At 49.4% G+C, this 15928-nt stretch overlaps 1 protein-coding gene across 11 annotated transcripts in view; it reads left to right on the top strand.

The window, feature by feature from the left end:
- The window catches only part of dst (dystonin), a 120634-nt gene that overhangs the window by 97804 nt on the left and 6902 nt on the right, over positions 1-15928 (top strand). For all 11 annotated transcript variants that reach the window (XM_079729488.1, XM_079729486.1, XM_079729483.1 and 8 more), the window contains 16 exons: positions 11-181; positions 2214-2369; positions 3035-3241; positions 4032-4151; positions 5058-5227; positions 5758-5917; positions 7151-7345; positions 8029-8157; positions 9370-9513; positions 9872-10060; positions 11394-11523; positions 12030-12193; positions 12722-12884; positions 13332-13486; positions 13581-13655; positions 13824-13841. In XM_079729488.1, the coding sequence (XP_079585614.1) occupies positions 11-181; positions 2214-2369; positions 3035-3241; positions 4032-4151; positions 5058-5227; positions 5758-5917; positions 7151-7345; positions 8029-8157; positions 9370-9513; positions 9872-10060; positions 11394-11523; positions 12030-12193; positions 12722-12884; positions 13332-13486; positions 13581-13655; positions 13824-13841 (2346 nt within the window). The remainder of the gene's footprint in view (positions 1-10; positions 182-2213; positions 2370-3034; positions 3242-4031; positions 4152-5057; positions 5228-5757; positions 5918-7150; positions 7346-8028; positions 8158-9369; positions 9514-9871; positions 10061-11393; positions 11524-12029; positions 12194-12721; positions 12885-13331; positions 13487-13580; positions 13656-13823; positions 13842-15928) is intronic.

Genomic DNA, 15928 nt, shown 5'->3' with positions numbered 1-15928 from the left:
CTGTGAACAGGAGCTGTGCACCGCCCTGGAGGCGAAGGAGGAGCTGTACGGCACGCTGGTCGCCAAAGGTCAGCAGCTGTTGACCCTGAGCCTCGAGGGGCTGGACAGCAACACAGAGCAGGACCTGGCCAACCTCCGGGACAAGTGGGAGGCCGTGCAGGCCAAGGTGGCCGAGAGAAAGGTACGGCGAAAGCTGGAGGTTTACCCCTCTTCCCCCCCCCCTGTTTGGATGTGTTTTGTGCCGGGAAAGAACCATTGTGTGCCGTATCCTTTGGGTGGAAATGCGTGCGAAGGCGGAGCGGAGAGGCTTAAATATAGTGGAAGCCTGAGGTCAAGGCTCAAGGGGTGAATGTGATCTTGTACATTCATAACAGCTGCTGGTGACACGCACAACACCTGCAGCAGCAGTACATATAGAATGACTATGGTAGGACGGTTGCATTGGAATGATACCGTTTTAAAGCAGACCTGTGGTGGCTGACTATCCAATCACAGGCGGTTAAAGGCAATGGAAGGATTGCCTCCCTTGTAGGCATGGCATGTGCAAACAAGCCACACTCACAGCCATAAAAGGTATGGCGTGTTGGCTAGGTGTAACAAAGAGGTTATTCACTGCAGTGATCCTCTTGAAGGGGTTCAACTAGCCCTGCAGTGTGAAGACAGTGGGGCCACTGCATCGAACCTCTTGAAGGGGTTGAGGCTGAAGGAGACGGGGGTCAGCCATGTGCTCAGACAGCGCCTGGGTGTGTGCTTGTGTGTGTGTGTGTGTGTGTGTGTGTGCGTGCGTGTGTGGGTGTGTGCCCATGTGTGTGAACCTCTAATACCCCCTCCACCAGTGCCACCGGTAATGAAGGGAGAAGGACTGCCGGGCCAGCTGCCAAAGACAAGGGGGGGAAGAAGGGTGTGTCGGGGGGGGGGATGTGGTGATACTGTTAATCACAGGAGTTGCTGAGTCAGCAGGAGGAACAACAAGGGCGGGGGGGGGTGTCCTGTGTTGGCTTTTTTACGGCCAGCGCAGGACAAGTGAATCCACGTCAGTTGGAAACAACAGAGCCGGTAAGGCGCAGGTTAAAAGAAACTTAGATGAAGTCATGGTACTTATGACGGTTGATAGATAGCGTGTCCGCTGTAAATATACAGAGACGTTCAAAGTCTTATTTACCGTGCAGTATGTCATTCCGGGAACGGGCAAATGAGAGACCAGAGCCTCGTGTACAAATTGCGGCCTTTTCTGAAACTCTTGCCAGAATTACTATTTTTAAACCTTTAACTGTTTTTAAAGCTGTTCATACTGCCTGATAACGTGGGCTCCGGTCTGCCAGGTGCCTGCATATCTTCCCTCCAGACGCGACAGTGAACACACTGACTACCTATTTCAAAACAGCATCTCTTAAAACAATAAAAGCGCAGCCGGCCTGCTCGTGCTTCTCTGTGGTGACGCCGGCGGTCGCCCTGTGCTACTCGGACGACGGCGACGTCCGTGACTTAATAGACCCCAGCGGTAGATAGACACAAACCATTAGCGCCGTAATGTCATCACAGGGACGCTGGTCTTTTACTTAAGCCCGCACGGCTGCAGGGAAACTCAATTCAAGCAGGGGCTTATCATGCTATTACTTCCCCATCATCCGGCCCTCTGGAGACCCCCGGCTTCCTGCCGCGTGGGTTAATAGACGGGGACGGAACCGCGATGCCGTCCCCGCCGTTCGCCTCGCTGCAGCTAGGGATCCACAGCTGTGTGTAGGAGTGAAACACACAAGATGAATCGTGCCGGTTTTGGTCAAAGCAAGATGTTCGGCAGGTGTTTTTTATGGGTGGGGGAGTGGGAAACATGCCCCGCCGTACGTCATCATTTAACAGTTGAAGGTCGAGTAAATCAACGTGTCGACACGTGTCCACATCTGCGTGTGTTTTGTGCAGAGGTTTTAACACAGTGTCTCTGTGTGTGTGCATGTGTGTGCGTGCATGTGTGTGTCTGCGTGTGTGTGTTTGTGTGCTTGTGCGTGCGCATGTGTGTGTGTGTTTGTGTGCACGTTTTTTTGCGTGTGTGAATGGGTGCTTAGGTGTGTACCCGTGTGTGTGTGTTGTGTGCGGTGTGTCAGCGATGCGTTGTTCCACTTTCTTACGACAGATGTACTTATTGTATGTCACCTTGGATAAAAGCGTCTGCTAAACGCCCTTAATGTGAATGTAATGCGAATGTGCTTCTGCAGGTGAAGCTGGAGGAAGCCCTGACGGTGGCGACGGACTTCCATGACTCCCTTCAGGACTTCATCAACTGGCTGACCCAGGCGGAGCAGACCCTCACCATGGTTTCCCCAGCCTCGCTCATCATGGACACCGTCATGTTCCAGATCGACGAGCACAAGGTGAGGCGTCCCCGCGCCCCCTCCTGGCGGAACGGTAGTACTGCCGGGATAATCACGCTAGCACCGCCGTGATGCTAACCAGAACCTCTGAGGTCATTGTTTGATGGCTGCCATTTATTTTAATCAAGCCCCGTGTGTTGTAGTCAGGAGATGTGAGTCGTTGTTTTTGGGGGTGTCTTTACCTGGAAGAATGTGTGTTGTGCGTGGTTTGGATTGAGTGTTTGTTCTGGTGGTTTTCCAGGAAGGCTTGTGGTTCTGGTGCCAGGGAGACTAGTTACTAGTGGTTAAGGGGTAAGACTCTGACTAGGGAGACTAGACCTCCTGGGGCAAGATGCCCTAACCCCCTACTGCTCATGAATATAGAAATATAAAAATATCAAATTATTATTATTATTTTATTCTGTAAAAAACGTGTTGCAATGTAATATATATCAAATATATCAATAATAATAAATTAATAAATGATTCACAAATAAATAAAAACATTAAATAATTTAATCAGGTTGAGCTGGAAAATAGCGTCACAAAAGCGGCTAAAGACTGAAAGTAAAAGAGAAATGACTTCAACAAAATGAACCTGGAAGAGCTTACGGCCCCCACGCATCAGACCCGTGCTCACATCAGCCTTTCCCCTTGCCTCCCCCTCCTCCCTCGTCCCCCACTAGATGTTCGTGACGGAGGTGAACGGCCACCGGGACCACATCATCGAGCTGGACAAGACGGGGACGCACCTCAAGTACTTCAGCCAGAAGCAGGACGTGGTGCTGATCAAGAACCTGCTGGTCAGCGTGCAGGGCCGCTGGGAGAAGCTGCTGCAGCGCTCGGTGGAACGCGGCCGCCTGCTCGACGACGCCCGCAAGAGAGCCAAGCAGGTGGGGGGGGGGGGGGGTGATTTAAAAGCCCTTATTAGGACTTTAAAGGGCTGATTATGGTTCCACGTCCACGCAACGCAATGACCAAGCCGACGTTTCGACGCATGCGTGAACGTCTTTTGGCTCTGCGTCGGGTTTAGGTGAGCGGACCAATCACAGCCCTTGCTGCTGCGTCGCCTCGACCGACGGTTACAATTTTTGGGAGGCGCACGTCAGGCCCCTTGCGGTGGACGCAAGGACGTAACGGGTCCGTAACCCCCTTGCGTGAACGTGGGACCATATCAGTCTTTGTCAAAGTAACAGATATACTGCTTTGACACGAGGTCTGGTCTAATACTGGTCAAAAACAGTTTTATTTTCATCCAAGGGAAATATTTGGCAATAAACAAGCGTTACTATAGATCAGATAGGATGGGGGGGGGGGGGGCATGGGCTATGTAGGGCAGGGCAGTAATTCAATATAGGGCTGGCCCATCGCAAAGTCACATCGCAATGACCGCGGCCGTTTTGGAAGCATAGGAGCATTGGAATGTTAGTAATTGTGTCGGTATTAAGGTTGTTAGTCGCTGTGTGTGAACACGCCAAAGCATTTCTCATTTTATTTGACTTTTTATACGCTGTTTTTCTCAAAGTAAAAAATGTAAATCTGATATTCTGCTTTTTTATGTGGTCTGGTCCAATACTGTTCAAATACTATTTTCTTTTCACCCAAGGGGAAATATTTGGCAATAAACAAGCGCAGCTATTCCCGGGGAACATATTTGATGGACCACGACCTCTCTCTCCTCAGTTCCACGAGACGTGGACCAAGCTGATGGACTGGCTGGAGGAGTCGGAGAAGTCCCTGGACTCGGAGGTGGAGATCGCCAACGACCCCGACCGCATCAAGGCCCAGCTGGCCCAGCACAAGGTGAGACCGGCCGCTTCAGGACTCGCCCGTACGGGGGGTCAGGGTCAGGGTCAGGGTCAGGGTCAGGGTTAGGGTTGGGCTCACCCTTTACCAGTAGATGGATGTCGATGTGTCTCTGGTAGCATCAGAAAGGAAGGGAATGCAAAACACAAAATACAAAAAGAAATGAATGGTGACATGATATTCAATAAAGAAAGTAAGAAATGTAACATAAAAAAAACGAAAGTGATTTGTGCATTTCTTTCGTTAATCAAAAAAACTAAATGAATAAGTCAACTCTTTCATAAGTGCGCTCTCATATTTTCTACTAAGCTGTGTGTTGCACCGCGAGTGCGTACATAACACAGTCACTGCATCGCACTGTGCTACGGACGAGCCGGTCTGCACTTGGGCCTCATTGGATAAGGATAGGGTGCTAATCCTATCTTAAGCCCTGCTCGGTCCCAATGTATCACATACTTTTAATCCCTGTAGAGTAGGAGGGCTTGAGGTTTGACCCCTTTTTTTTATGGTTCTGTTGCAGCATACCGCATGTGGGGATAAACAGAATTAAGATGTTGTTTGGCATGGCAACAGATAAGACCTTCTAAATAGGATAGAGCTCTTTCAGAATGACACGTAGGCCAATGAGAAGCTTTGACGTCGTTGTTGGCAATTAGTTGTGATTGCTTCATTAACGGATGGCCTAGCCGGTACTGGTCGGGGAATATTACAATCAAACTAAGTTTTTCTAAAAAGTAAAAAAAGAAGTGCAAAAAGTAAAAATAAAGTATCAAACTGTGGAAATTGATAGGCATGCGGGGGATTACTTTTCGGAAATCGGGATTACTTTTCAAATTTTAAGTGAGTTTGGTCGACTCCATTTTATGTGCAACATTGACCCTTTGACCCCACGGCACCGTGCAGGAGTTCCAGAAGGCGGTGGGCAGCAAGCACGCGGTGTACGACACCACCGCACGCACGGGCCGCGCCCTGAAGGACAAGACGGGCCTGAAGGACGACAAGCAGAAGCTGGACGACATGCTGAGCGAGCTCCGGGACAAGTGGGACACCGTCTGCGGCAAGTCGGTGGAAAGGTGAGGAGGGTTATTATAGGGACGATGTCAGCTTTTTTAGAATGTTTTTATGTGACAAAAATAACAAATATGTTTGAATATGTTAACCTTGTTGTAAAGTTGAGAGCTTGGAAACACAAACACGATCGCAGCATGAAGCTGCTTCCTATCATTTCTCAAAAACATAAGTTTTAAGTCTTCTGTTTCACCGTTCTTTGTAGTGTTTTTGTTTTGTGATAGAAAAAACATTTAGCTTATACTTATAATTAGCAATACTTTATAATTGATTTTTTTTGTCTATTTTGGAATCAAATGAACAATTCCCAAACTGAGCGAGAAGAGGACTTGAACACAATCACCTGTTTTGCCACTAAGACACACAGTGAGAGAACCCCATGGATAAGCTCCAGTGGTCCATTAGCACCGTCCCTTCATCGCACCAAGACGAAGATATATCTACCTCAACCCAAACAATCCCATGATGCATTGCGCCATACGGTGGCGGGGCTGGTTCTCTCCCTAAACTATGTGCTCCCTGTGTCCCCCTGCAGGCAGAACAAGCTGGAAGAGGCGCTGCTGATCTCAGGTCAGTTCACAGAGGCTCTGCAGGCGCTCATCGACTGGCTGTACAAGGTGGAGCCCCAGATGGCTGAGGACCAGCCGGTCCACGGGGACATTGACCTGGTGCTCAACCTGATCGACAACCACAAGGTAGGGCGAGGCCGGCACACACACACACACACACACGCACACATGCACACGCACGCACACACACACACACACACACTCACACACAGAGACATACAGACATGCAGACACACACAAACATATGTTCTTCATATAGACATGCAGACATGCATGCACGCACACACTCACACACAAAGACCACACACATGGACCACACACAAACACTTTCCATATGTTCCGACACACACCTACATACCCATGTTATTCATATAGACGTACAGACATGCAGACACATGCACACAGCCACACACACAAACAGACACACATGCTATCCATACACTAAGCCACACACACACACACACACACACATGAATGATATACAATGACATGATAGGTGAATCACTGTTGGCTGATCACGCAGGACGTCCCAGTTGAAGCCATGTTTATTCCAGGTCCATAACACAGCGATAACAACTTGGCTTTCGAACACTAAGATGAATCATTATTGGATTCTAAAACAAATAGTTGGCACGCCAATTCTAGTACCTAACACTGAAAGAATGGTAGAAGTAATGTCCTAATCCCGAATACCAGACAAAATGACCTCGTTTAGATGTAGTCATCGAGCTGGCACCTTTATCCAAAGCCACTTAATAAGTCAGTCTGAGAACAATCAGAGCATAGAATAAAAAAACCGGAGCAGCTGCAAAAAGAGTGCTTGCTGGAAAAAGTTAAATAGTTGACAATAACTTGTCAATAGTTAGTCAATAGTTTCGATTTGCTTATTTTTGTGGTCTCGTTCTTACTAGTGGTTGCTTAGAGTTATAGTAGATATCACAATTCAAGGGCTTCCTAAATCTCACAACTGTATATAAACGAATTGCATTGATAAACTGCTTTCTCAAGACAACAAAAGCGCTTTCCATGATCAGTTAGTGTGTGTCCACGCCTCATCCACGACCACCGTGTCAACTCTGGTTCTCCCATGTGTGGACCTCAGCAGTCAATAGTTAGACGATACTTTTTCTTTGCTCATTTTTGGGGTAGTAGTCGTTACGCGATAAAGTATTTCCAAGTGCTTCCTCAATCCCACAACAGCATGAAAAAACGAATTGCATTGATGAACCGCTTTTCCAAGACACCCAAAGCGTGCGTGCGTGCGTGCGTGCGTGCGTGCGGGAGGACATCCACTCATCCACGACCAGTATGTCCACCTGGTCCTCTAACCTACTGTGTGTCTCCCCCCCCCCCCCCCAGGTGTTCCAGAAGGAGCTGGGCAAGCGCACAGTGAGCGTGGCGGCCCTGAAGCGCTCGGCCCGGGAGCTGGTGGACAGTAGCCATGACGACCCCACCTGGGTGCGCGCCCAGATGGGGGAGCTTGGGAGCCGCTGGGACACAGTGTGCACGCTCTCCGTGTCCAAGCAGAGCCGGCTGGAGCAGGCCCTCGGACAGGTGCGCACGCCCCCACACACACACACACACACACACACACACACACACACCCATGTTGTGAACGTACATGTACAGATACACACGCAAAGACGCACACAAGCATGCACATGCACGCACACACACACATGTTGTTCATGTACATGTACAGATACACACACACTCACGCACACGCACGTGTGCACACAATATCGTTATTCATAAATGCCAACACATATACACACACTTTATTCATCCATGCATATACACACACACACACACACACACAGAAACACACACACACACACACACACACACAGAAACACACACACACACACACACAGAAACACACACACACACACACACACACAAACACACACATACACAAACACACAGAAACACACACACACACACACACAAACACACAGAAACACAGAAACACACACACACACACACACACACACACACACAGAAACACACACACACACACACACACATACACAAACACACAGAAACACAGAAACACACACACAAACACACAGAAACACAGAAACACACACACACACAAACACACACACACACACACACAGAAACACACACATACACAGTGAGCTGTTCGTGACTGGTAGTGATACCATCCAAACCTGGAAACTTCTACTTTTACAATCCTGACTCACCGTGACCTCTGACCTCTGCCCCGGCTCCAGGCGGAGGAGTTCCACTCCACCGTTCACATTCTGCTGGAGTGGCTGGCTGAGGCCGAACAGAGCCTGCGTTTCCACGGCAGCCTGCCTGATGACGAGGACGCCCTCCGCGCGCTGATAGAGCAACACGAGGTGAGCATGAAGCGGCTAGTTCGTTGCACGAGGAGGCTAGTTCGTAGCACGAGGAGGCTAGTTCGTAGCATGAGGAGGCTAGTTCGTAGCACGAGGAGGCTAGTTCGTAGCATGAGGAGGCTAGTTCATAACATGAGGAGGCTAGTTCGTAGCATGAGGAGGCTAGTTCATAGCATGAGGAGGCTAGTTCATAACATGAGGAGGCTAGTTCATAGCATGAGGAGGCTAGTTCATAGCATGAGGAGGCTAGTTCATACCATGAGGAGGCTAGTTCATAGCATGAGGAGGCTAGTTCATAGCATGAGGAGGCTAGTTCATACCATGAGGAGGCTAGTTCGTAGCACGAGGAGGCTAGTTCGTAGCATGAGGAGGCTAGTTCATACCATGAGGAGGCTAGTTCATAGCATGAGGAGGCTAGTTCATAGCATGAGGAGGCTAGTTCATACCATGAGGAGGCTAGTTCATAGCATGAGGAGGCTAGTTCATATGATGAAGTGGCTAGTTCATATGATGAAGTGGCTAGTTCATAGTATGGAGTGGCTAGTTCATAGCGTGAGGAGGCTAGTTCATAGCATGAAGCGGCTAGTTTATAGGACGAAGCGGCTAGTTCATATCATGATGCATCTAGTTCATATCACGAAACATCCAGTCAATATCATGAAGCATCTAGTGTATATCACGAAGCATCTAGTTCATAACACGAAGCAGCTAGTTCATAACACGAAGCGGCTAGTTTACATAATAGAGCGTCTAGTTCAAAACATGATGCGGTGATGTCATGTCATGCCAGTTTGTAGCATCAACAAGGCTTTGATGCAGATCATCGATTAAGATAAGAATCTCCACTATGCCATGACGTGGGGGGACGCAGGTCATTCCTCCCTGGTGAAGTAACCCTGAATGCTGGAGCGTACCCTGACGCATGGCGCTGATACGTCTGTTTGTATCAGGGCACTCGTTTCACACTCCCTCCCCACTGCCAAAGTTCGGCCCTGTATTTATTTTCAACCGTGATCTCATCTCAAATGAAAATAGCATTTTCTTTCTCTGCTCCCAGAGGCATTTCTTGCCGTGAGAAGTTAAACAACAGGTCTCGGCACTCTTATTTAAACGATTTTTGTTATCCAGTGTCAGTGACGAGAACTCGTTGCTAGCGTTCAAAAGTCTGTCGCCTGTCTGGGCTCCGCTGTGACGCTACGGTGTGGTGCGCAGGACTTCATGAAGAAGTTGGAGGAGAAGAGGGCCGCTCTGAACAAGGCCACCAGCCTGGGGGAGGACATCCTGGCCATCTGCCACCCGGACTCCATCACCACCATCAAGCACTGGAACACCATCATCAAGGCGCGCTTCGAAGAGGTCAGCTCACAGCATCAGGACCGCTCAACCCCCCGGCGGCCATAGTGGCAGCCTGTTTGCCCCACCTCTGTGCTAAAACACTCAATACATACTTCTGCATTAATTTCAAATAATTATATTTGTGTATATTTAATCCAATAGGTGTCCATTACACAACGAAACCATACAAAATAAAATGTATAATAAGGTCCCCACCTAATGTCCCCACCTAAAATGTAGTTGTAGTTGTTCAACGGAAACCAAGTTCAACACCTAACACCGATTCCTCTGCTCGGGCCCCCCACCCAATAGTCAAGCCTTACGTAGCCGACCCCTCAGAGATCTCACCCTCCCCGGTCCCCCCCTACCCCTGGTCCAGGTCCAGGCCTGGGCGCGGCAGCACCAGCAGCGGCTGGCCACGGCGCTGGAGGAGCAGCTGGCCACGGCTGAGCTGCTGAAGGGGCTGCTGGGCTGGCTGCAGTGGGCCGAGAGCAGCCTGGACGACAAGGACAAGGAGGCGCTGCCCCAGGAGCTGGAGGAGGTGAAGGGCCTCATCGCCCAGCACCAGGTACAGTTCAGCGTGGGTCAGGGGTCAGGGCCTCATCGCCCAGCACCAGGTACAGATCATCAGGGGGTCAGGGGTCAGGGCCTCATCGCCCAGCACCAGGTACAGATCATCAGGGGTCAGGGGTCAGGGCCTCATCGCCCAGCACCAGGTACCGTTCAGCGTGGGTCAGGGGTCAGGGCCTCATCGCCCAGCACCAGGTACAGATCATCAGGGGTCAGGGGTCAGGGCCTCATCGCCCAGCACCAGGTACAGATCATCAGGGGTCAGGGGTCAGGGCCTCATCGCCCAGCACCAGGTACAGATCATCAGGGGTCAGGGGTCAGGGCCTCATCGCCCAGCACCAGGTACAGATCATCGGGGGTCAGGGGTCAGGGCCTCATCGCCCAGCACCAGGTACCGTTCATCGGGGGTCAGGGGTCAGGGCCTCATCGCCCAGCACCAGGTACAGATCATCAGGGGTCAGGGGTCAGGGCCTCATCGCCCAGCACCAGGTACAGATCATCAGGGGTCAGGGGTCAGGGCCTCATCGCCCAGCACCAGGTACCGTTCAGCGGGGGTCAGGGGTCAGGGCCTCATCGCCCAGCACCAGGTACAGATCATCAGGGGTCAGGGGTCAGGGCCTCATCGCCCAGTACCATCACAGTGGGACTGGGAGTCAGGGGTTAGGGCCTCATTTCCCAGCACCAGGTACAGTGGGACTGGGAGTCAGGGGGTCAGGGGTCAGGGCCTCATCGCCCACTGGGAGTCAGGGGGTCAGGGGTCGGGGCCTCATCGCCCACTGGGAGTCAGGGGGTCAGGGGTCGGGGCCTCATCGCCCACTGGGAGTCAGGGGGTCAGGGGTCAGGGCCTCATCGCCCACTGGGAGTCAGAGGGTCAGGGGTCGGGGCCGGGGGCTTGATGCTGAACAATGTGTTGAATGAGATCCTTCTTATTATTTAAGGCTTCTTAGAGAAGGCTTCTTCTGCGGTGAATTCAAAGTGAAACAACTCTCTATTTACGATTGGCGCTCGTACTGATGCGTACTTACATACTCTTTTCCTGAAAAATGCAACCGCACCAGGTGCTGTGCCGTTGCTATGGTGACAACGAATGCTAAACACGGGGTGGAACGGATTAGCATTGGCTCACGGCTGCTTCTGCCGTGTTGATTTCAAGCCTCTATGTAGTTCATACACTGGGCTGTATTATTGTGCACATGCAGTTTTCAATCACTCTGTGCATTTCTACTGCTTCACAGTTCACAGTTAGTCGGCTATTTTAAAGCAGTTGATCCACTTCCGTTGGAACAAGAGCGTTGGTTTACCTCCCCCGTCCTCTCCCCCCCCCCCAACAGAACTTCATGGAGGAAATGACCAGGAAGCAACCAGATGTTGACATCATCACCAAGACACACAAACGCAAGAATGCTGCAGAGCCGGCCGTCCAATCCCAGATCCCCGTGCTGGAGAAGGGAAGACCAGGCCGTGAGTAATCACACACACACACGCACACACACACACACGCACACACACACACACACACACACACACACACACACACACACACACACACACACACGCCACCTCCAGTGGAAGACCCTGACCTCAGACATCTGGTGTTGTGCGGACCTCCGGATGACACTACATCCTCAATTTGTCTGCATTATTCCATTACCCCCCCCCCCCCCCCCCCCCCTGCCCTGATGTCATCCGTAATGGGGGTCTCTGTCCTGACTCAAAGTGCTTCACGTAAAAACATCGTGCGGTAAAATGAAATGACGTGAACACTTCACCACGTTTTTTTAGTGTGGCCGATGTCGCTGAGATATTGAGTTTCGGCCACATTTGGCGGACCGCGTCCGCCAACCCAGAAGCGTAAATACTTAGAGAACAACCTGCCGCAGCTATGTAACACTGTGGGATCAGTGGGCCCCTTTACTTGTCGAGGGTCCAACCAACGCGATGCGATTCTTTCCTGGTTCTCCTTGCAGGGAAGCGCTCTCCCACGCAGGCCATGTACCAGGCGGCTAGCCAGGCGCCCCTCGAGACCAAGAACCCGCAGGTCAACCTGCTGGTCAGCAAGTGGCAACAGGTGTGGCTACTGGCGCTGGACCGCAGGAGGAAGCTCAACGACGCCCTGGACCGGCTGGAGGAGGTACTGGGAGAACTGGGAATGAGGTCGTGGAGAAAGAAATTTTGTGCGCCCCGGTGGCTAAGCGGGTAGAGAGCGTACCATTTAGTGGAGTCCTGATCGCAGCGACCAGGGTTTGATTTTGTGCCTGTGGTCCTTTGCTGTCCTCCCCTCTACCTCCCATACCTTCCTAACTATCACGCTCTATAATAAAGCATAAAAATGCAAAAATAAATCTTAAAAAAATAAAGAAAGGACGAAATTATGATAGATAGGAAACATCCAAAATCCATATCTCGATGCCATCAAGTGTTCTCTTCTGTGTCTTTTAACGCTAACCTTCGTGAGTGAGTAATTACTCTTTTATCTATATCCAAATGTGAATCTTCAGGTACGAATCATTCAGAAGCAGGTAGGGGCTAGGCGGCTTGCTCTTGGTCTAAGAGGCTTACCGGTAGACTGCGGCCATTGGGGATTGATCAGAGAACTTTTTGGTCCCAACACCCTACAGTCGCCGACTCTTCCCAACGCTTTTGTTTCTGCGCTCCACAGCTGAAGGAGTTTGACAACTTTGACTTTGACGTGTGGAGGAAGAAGTACATGCGCTGGATGAACCACAAGAAGTCGCGCGTCATGGACTTCTTCAGACGCATCGACAAGGACCAGGACGGCAAGGTGACCCGCGAGGAGTTCATCGAGGGCATCCTCTCCTCCAGTAAGTCCAGGGAAACATGGGCGCCATCCACACGCACACACACAGCCACTAACACACAGGCACACACAAACACACAGATAGAGGCACACACACACACACACACACACACATACACACAGGCACACACAAACACACAGATAGAGGCACACACACACAAAGATACTCACTCACTCACTCACTCACTCTCTCTCTCTCTCTCACTCACTCACTCACTCACTCACTCACTCACTCACTCACTCACTCACTCACTCACTCACTCACTCACTCACTCACTCACACAGACTCACCCACTCACTCACTCAGTCAGTCACACACACACACACAGACTCAACCACTCACTCACTCAGTCAGTCACACACACACAGACTCAACCACTCACTCACTCAGTCAGTCACACAGGTAGGTAGGGCTCTCTTATGACGTGGTCGTTTTGATCGGATTTCCAAGGATTCCCGACCAGTCGTCTGGAGATGAGCGCGGTGGCGGACATCTTCGACCGCGACGGCGACGGCTTCATCGACTACTACGAGTTCGTGGCGGCGCTGCACCCCAACAAGGAGGCGTACAAACCGCTAACGGACGCCGACAAGATTGAGGACGAGGTAACGGGAAAGACGGCGGTACAAAACATAACGATGGTGACGCTTTGTCAAGCAGCGTAGTTCTTGCCTGTAACTGAAATTTCTTGTATTGCAGGTTACGCGTCAAGTGGCGAAATGTAAATGTCCTAAGAGATTCCAAGTGGAACAAATCGGAGCGAACAAATATCGGGTACGAATATTTAATTCTAATCTAGTCGTTTTAATTACTGTTATTATGCACCCCTGTAACATGATCAGAAATAACATTTCTACAGTCGTGAAACATAATGAAGGTAACTCTTGTGTTTCTCATGATAGTTTCATGACTCTAATTTATATTTTATTTTGTCCTTCCCAGTTCTACCTTGGAAACCAGGTACATATAAACCATGTCTTTGTCTTCTGTGTGTTCTGTGGGCCTTACTAGATTTACTTCCTTACTTTTTTCCTGCTTTCATTTTTCTATTAACCTTTTTTGTATCAAGACTTCTTACTTTTATTTTACAATGAAACTCAGAGGTAGATAAACTCTCAGGTAGATGGACTTTAAATGATTTAGGATATCAATGCAATTTGAATTGGAATCGCTTTCCAGCTTTAAGGTAGAAGAAAATGTTTATACACATACCTGCTTTTGAGTTTCAGAAAAATGCTAATGCTGAAAAGCCAACAACATTCCAGAACATGCTAACTGTCGGGCAGTTTGGAACTTAACGCTTCGCGTGTGCTTGGCTTGTTAAGGCTTTCTGAGCAATGGGAATGATTGAACTCTCAAATGGCTGGCCTATGTTTTCCCTTTCTATACAACTGACACCTTTTATTTATATATTTTCCTATTTGGGCAGCATATGCTTTCTTTAAGTATTGCTTGCTTCTCCTTTTATTGCTTTTCATGTTAATATGAACTTCATTTTTTGGCAGTAGGCAGGGTGTTTGCATGTTTGCAAAATGCGATTCATTGCTGCCATTGTATGGGGGTGGGGGGGTGTCACATGCCACATGCTTTCTGAAGCCTGTTGGGTAATGGACCGTTGGGTCGTCAGCGATAGGAATCTAGTGGCAGAGGTGGTGTGTGTCACACAGGTTTATGTTTCATGTCGACATCCATGCAGTGCATTTGTATTCACACCTCAATGAAATTATTCTCTTAACAGTTTGGTCTGGTTCACTGCTTACATGACTCGGTAATCGGCGATGAGACACTAGCAAACAGGGAAAGTCAAAATCTGTCCCCACACCTACACGTCATGGAAAGCTGTATCCTGGTAAATGGTTGTCCTTCAAGATATTTATTGTGCCTTTTTATTTACCTCCGGATCATTTATTTAAACGTCATTACTTTTAAATGTCCCCGATCACAAACAAAATCACCAGTGGCATTAAAATCATTTATTTGGAAACAATCATATCGATTTATACATGGGATTGGTCCAATGAGGACTGTTGTAGGCATCCCCCTGGAGTTCATCAGTGTGTGGTCATGTATGCGTGTTACACCGTGGTTGATAAGACAGAGTTATTTGTTGTAAGACTCCATTGCCCATCGTTGTTCTCAGTGTCTCATTGGTTTCTGCATCGGTCAGTGCATCCTCAGAGTCATTGGGAGTCGGTAGAATGATGTGTGACTCAGTAGCCGCTTGCTGGAGATTGTCCTGTGCTTTGAGTCTTTATTTGATCGGTGTTCCGTGACGTGCCTTATTGTTTTATTGTTTCATACAGATTGCATGCAGCCGTGATTATTGTGTGCACTTCCAAATGGTCAAATGCCCACGGTCATATCCAACTGGCTGCTTCGCTCGCTCTCCATCTCATTAAAACCGGCCTTCTCCAGTTCAGACACAGCATAGATAGAAAGTGTTTCGGTGGAGTCAATTAGTTGTGCAGTAGTGCCCCCATCTGGTGGTCTACATTACTGCAACCTTTTCCTACAGAACTAGTAGGATGCAAGATGGGAAGTGGTGATAAGATTAAGAGAGGGAGAGCAAATTAATATTCGTTCATATTTCATATGAAAGAGGATGATGATATCATCCTAAAAAAATACATAATTGATGTTACTAATATCTGTAATATCACCTTTTACACAGCTAATGTGACAGTTGGATAGACCTTGCGTTACCACGTGTCTTGAACAACAGTTGTTTGTTGTGTCTGTTTTGGCGTGGCATGGAAAAAGCAGCTCCATCCATACCCCGGCTGAAATCACACCTGTCACCTGTGCACTCCGCCTGTGAAGGCGTTTCATTCCTGCATGTGAATGTCACAAACAACACGAACCACCCCGACGCTGCTGTGAATGTCTGGCACAACACCAATCTGCCTCGCCGTGATGTGTCCGTCCCTCCGGGGCCCGTCTTGTGTCTTGTGTCTTGTGTCTTGTGTCTTCCATTGCTTTTCATTTCCAAGTGGATCAAACAACGGACAGATTTCTCACGTTCCCCTGTGCTGCCCTCTCCCACTCTC

This window comes from Pollachius pollachius (assembly GCF_949987615.1).
Source record: "Pollachius pollachius genome assembly, chromosome: 2".
In the NCBI taxonomy this organism is placed as follows: domain Eukaryota; kingdom Metazoa; phylum Chordata; class Actinopteri; order Gadiformes; family Gadidae; genus Pollachius; species Pollachius pollachius.
The sequence above is the reverse complement of the archived record's forward strand: the minus strand, read 5'-3'. Positions and strand labels throughout refer to the sequence as shown.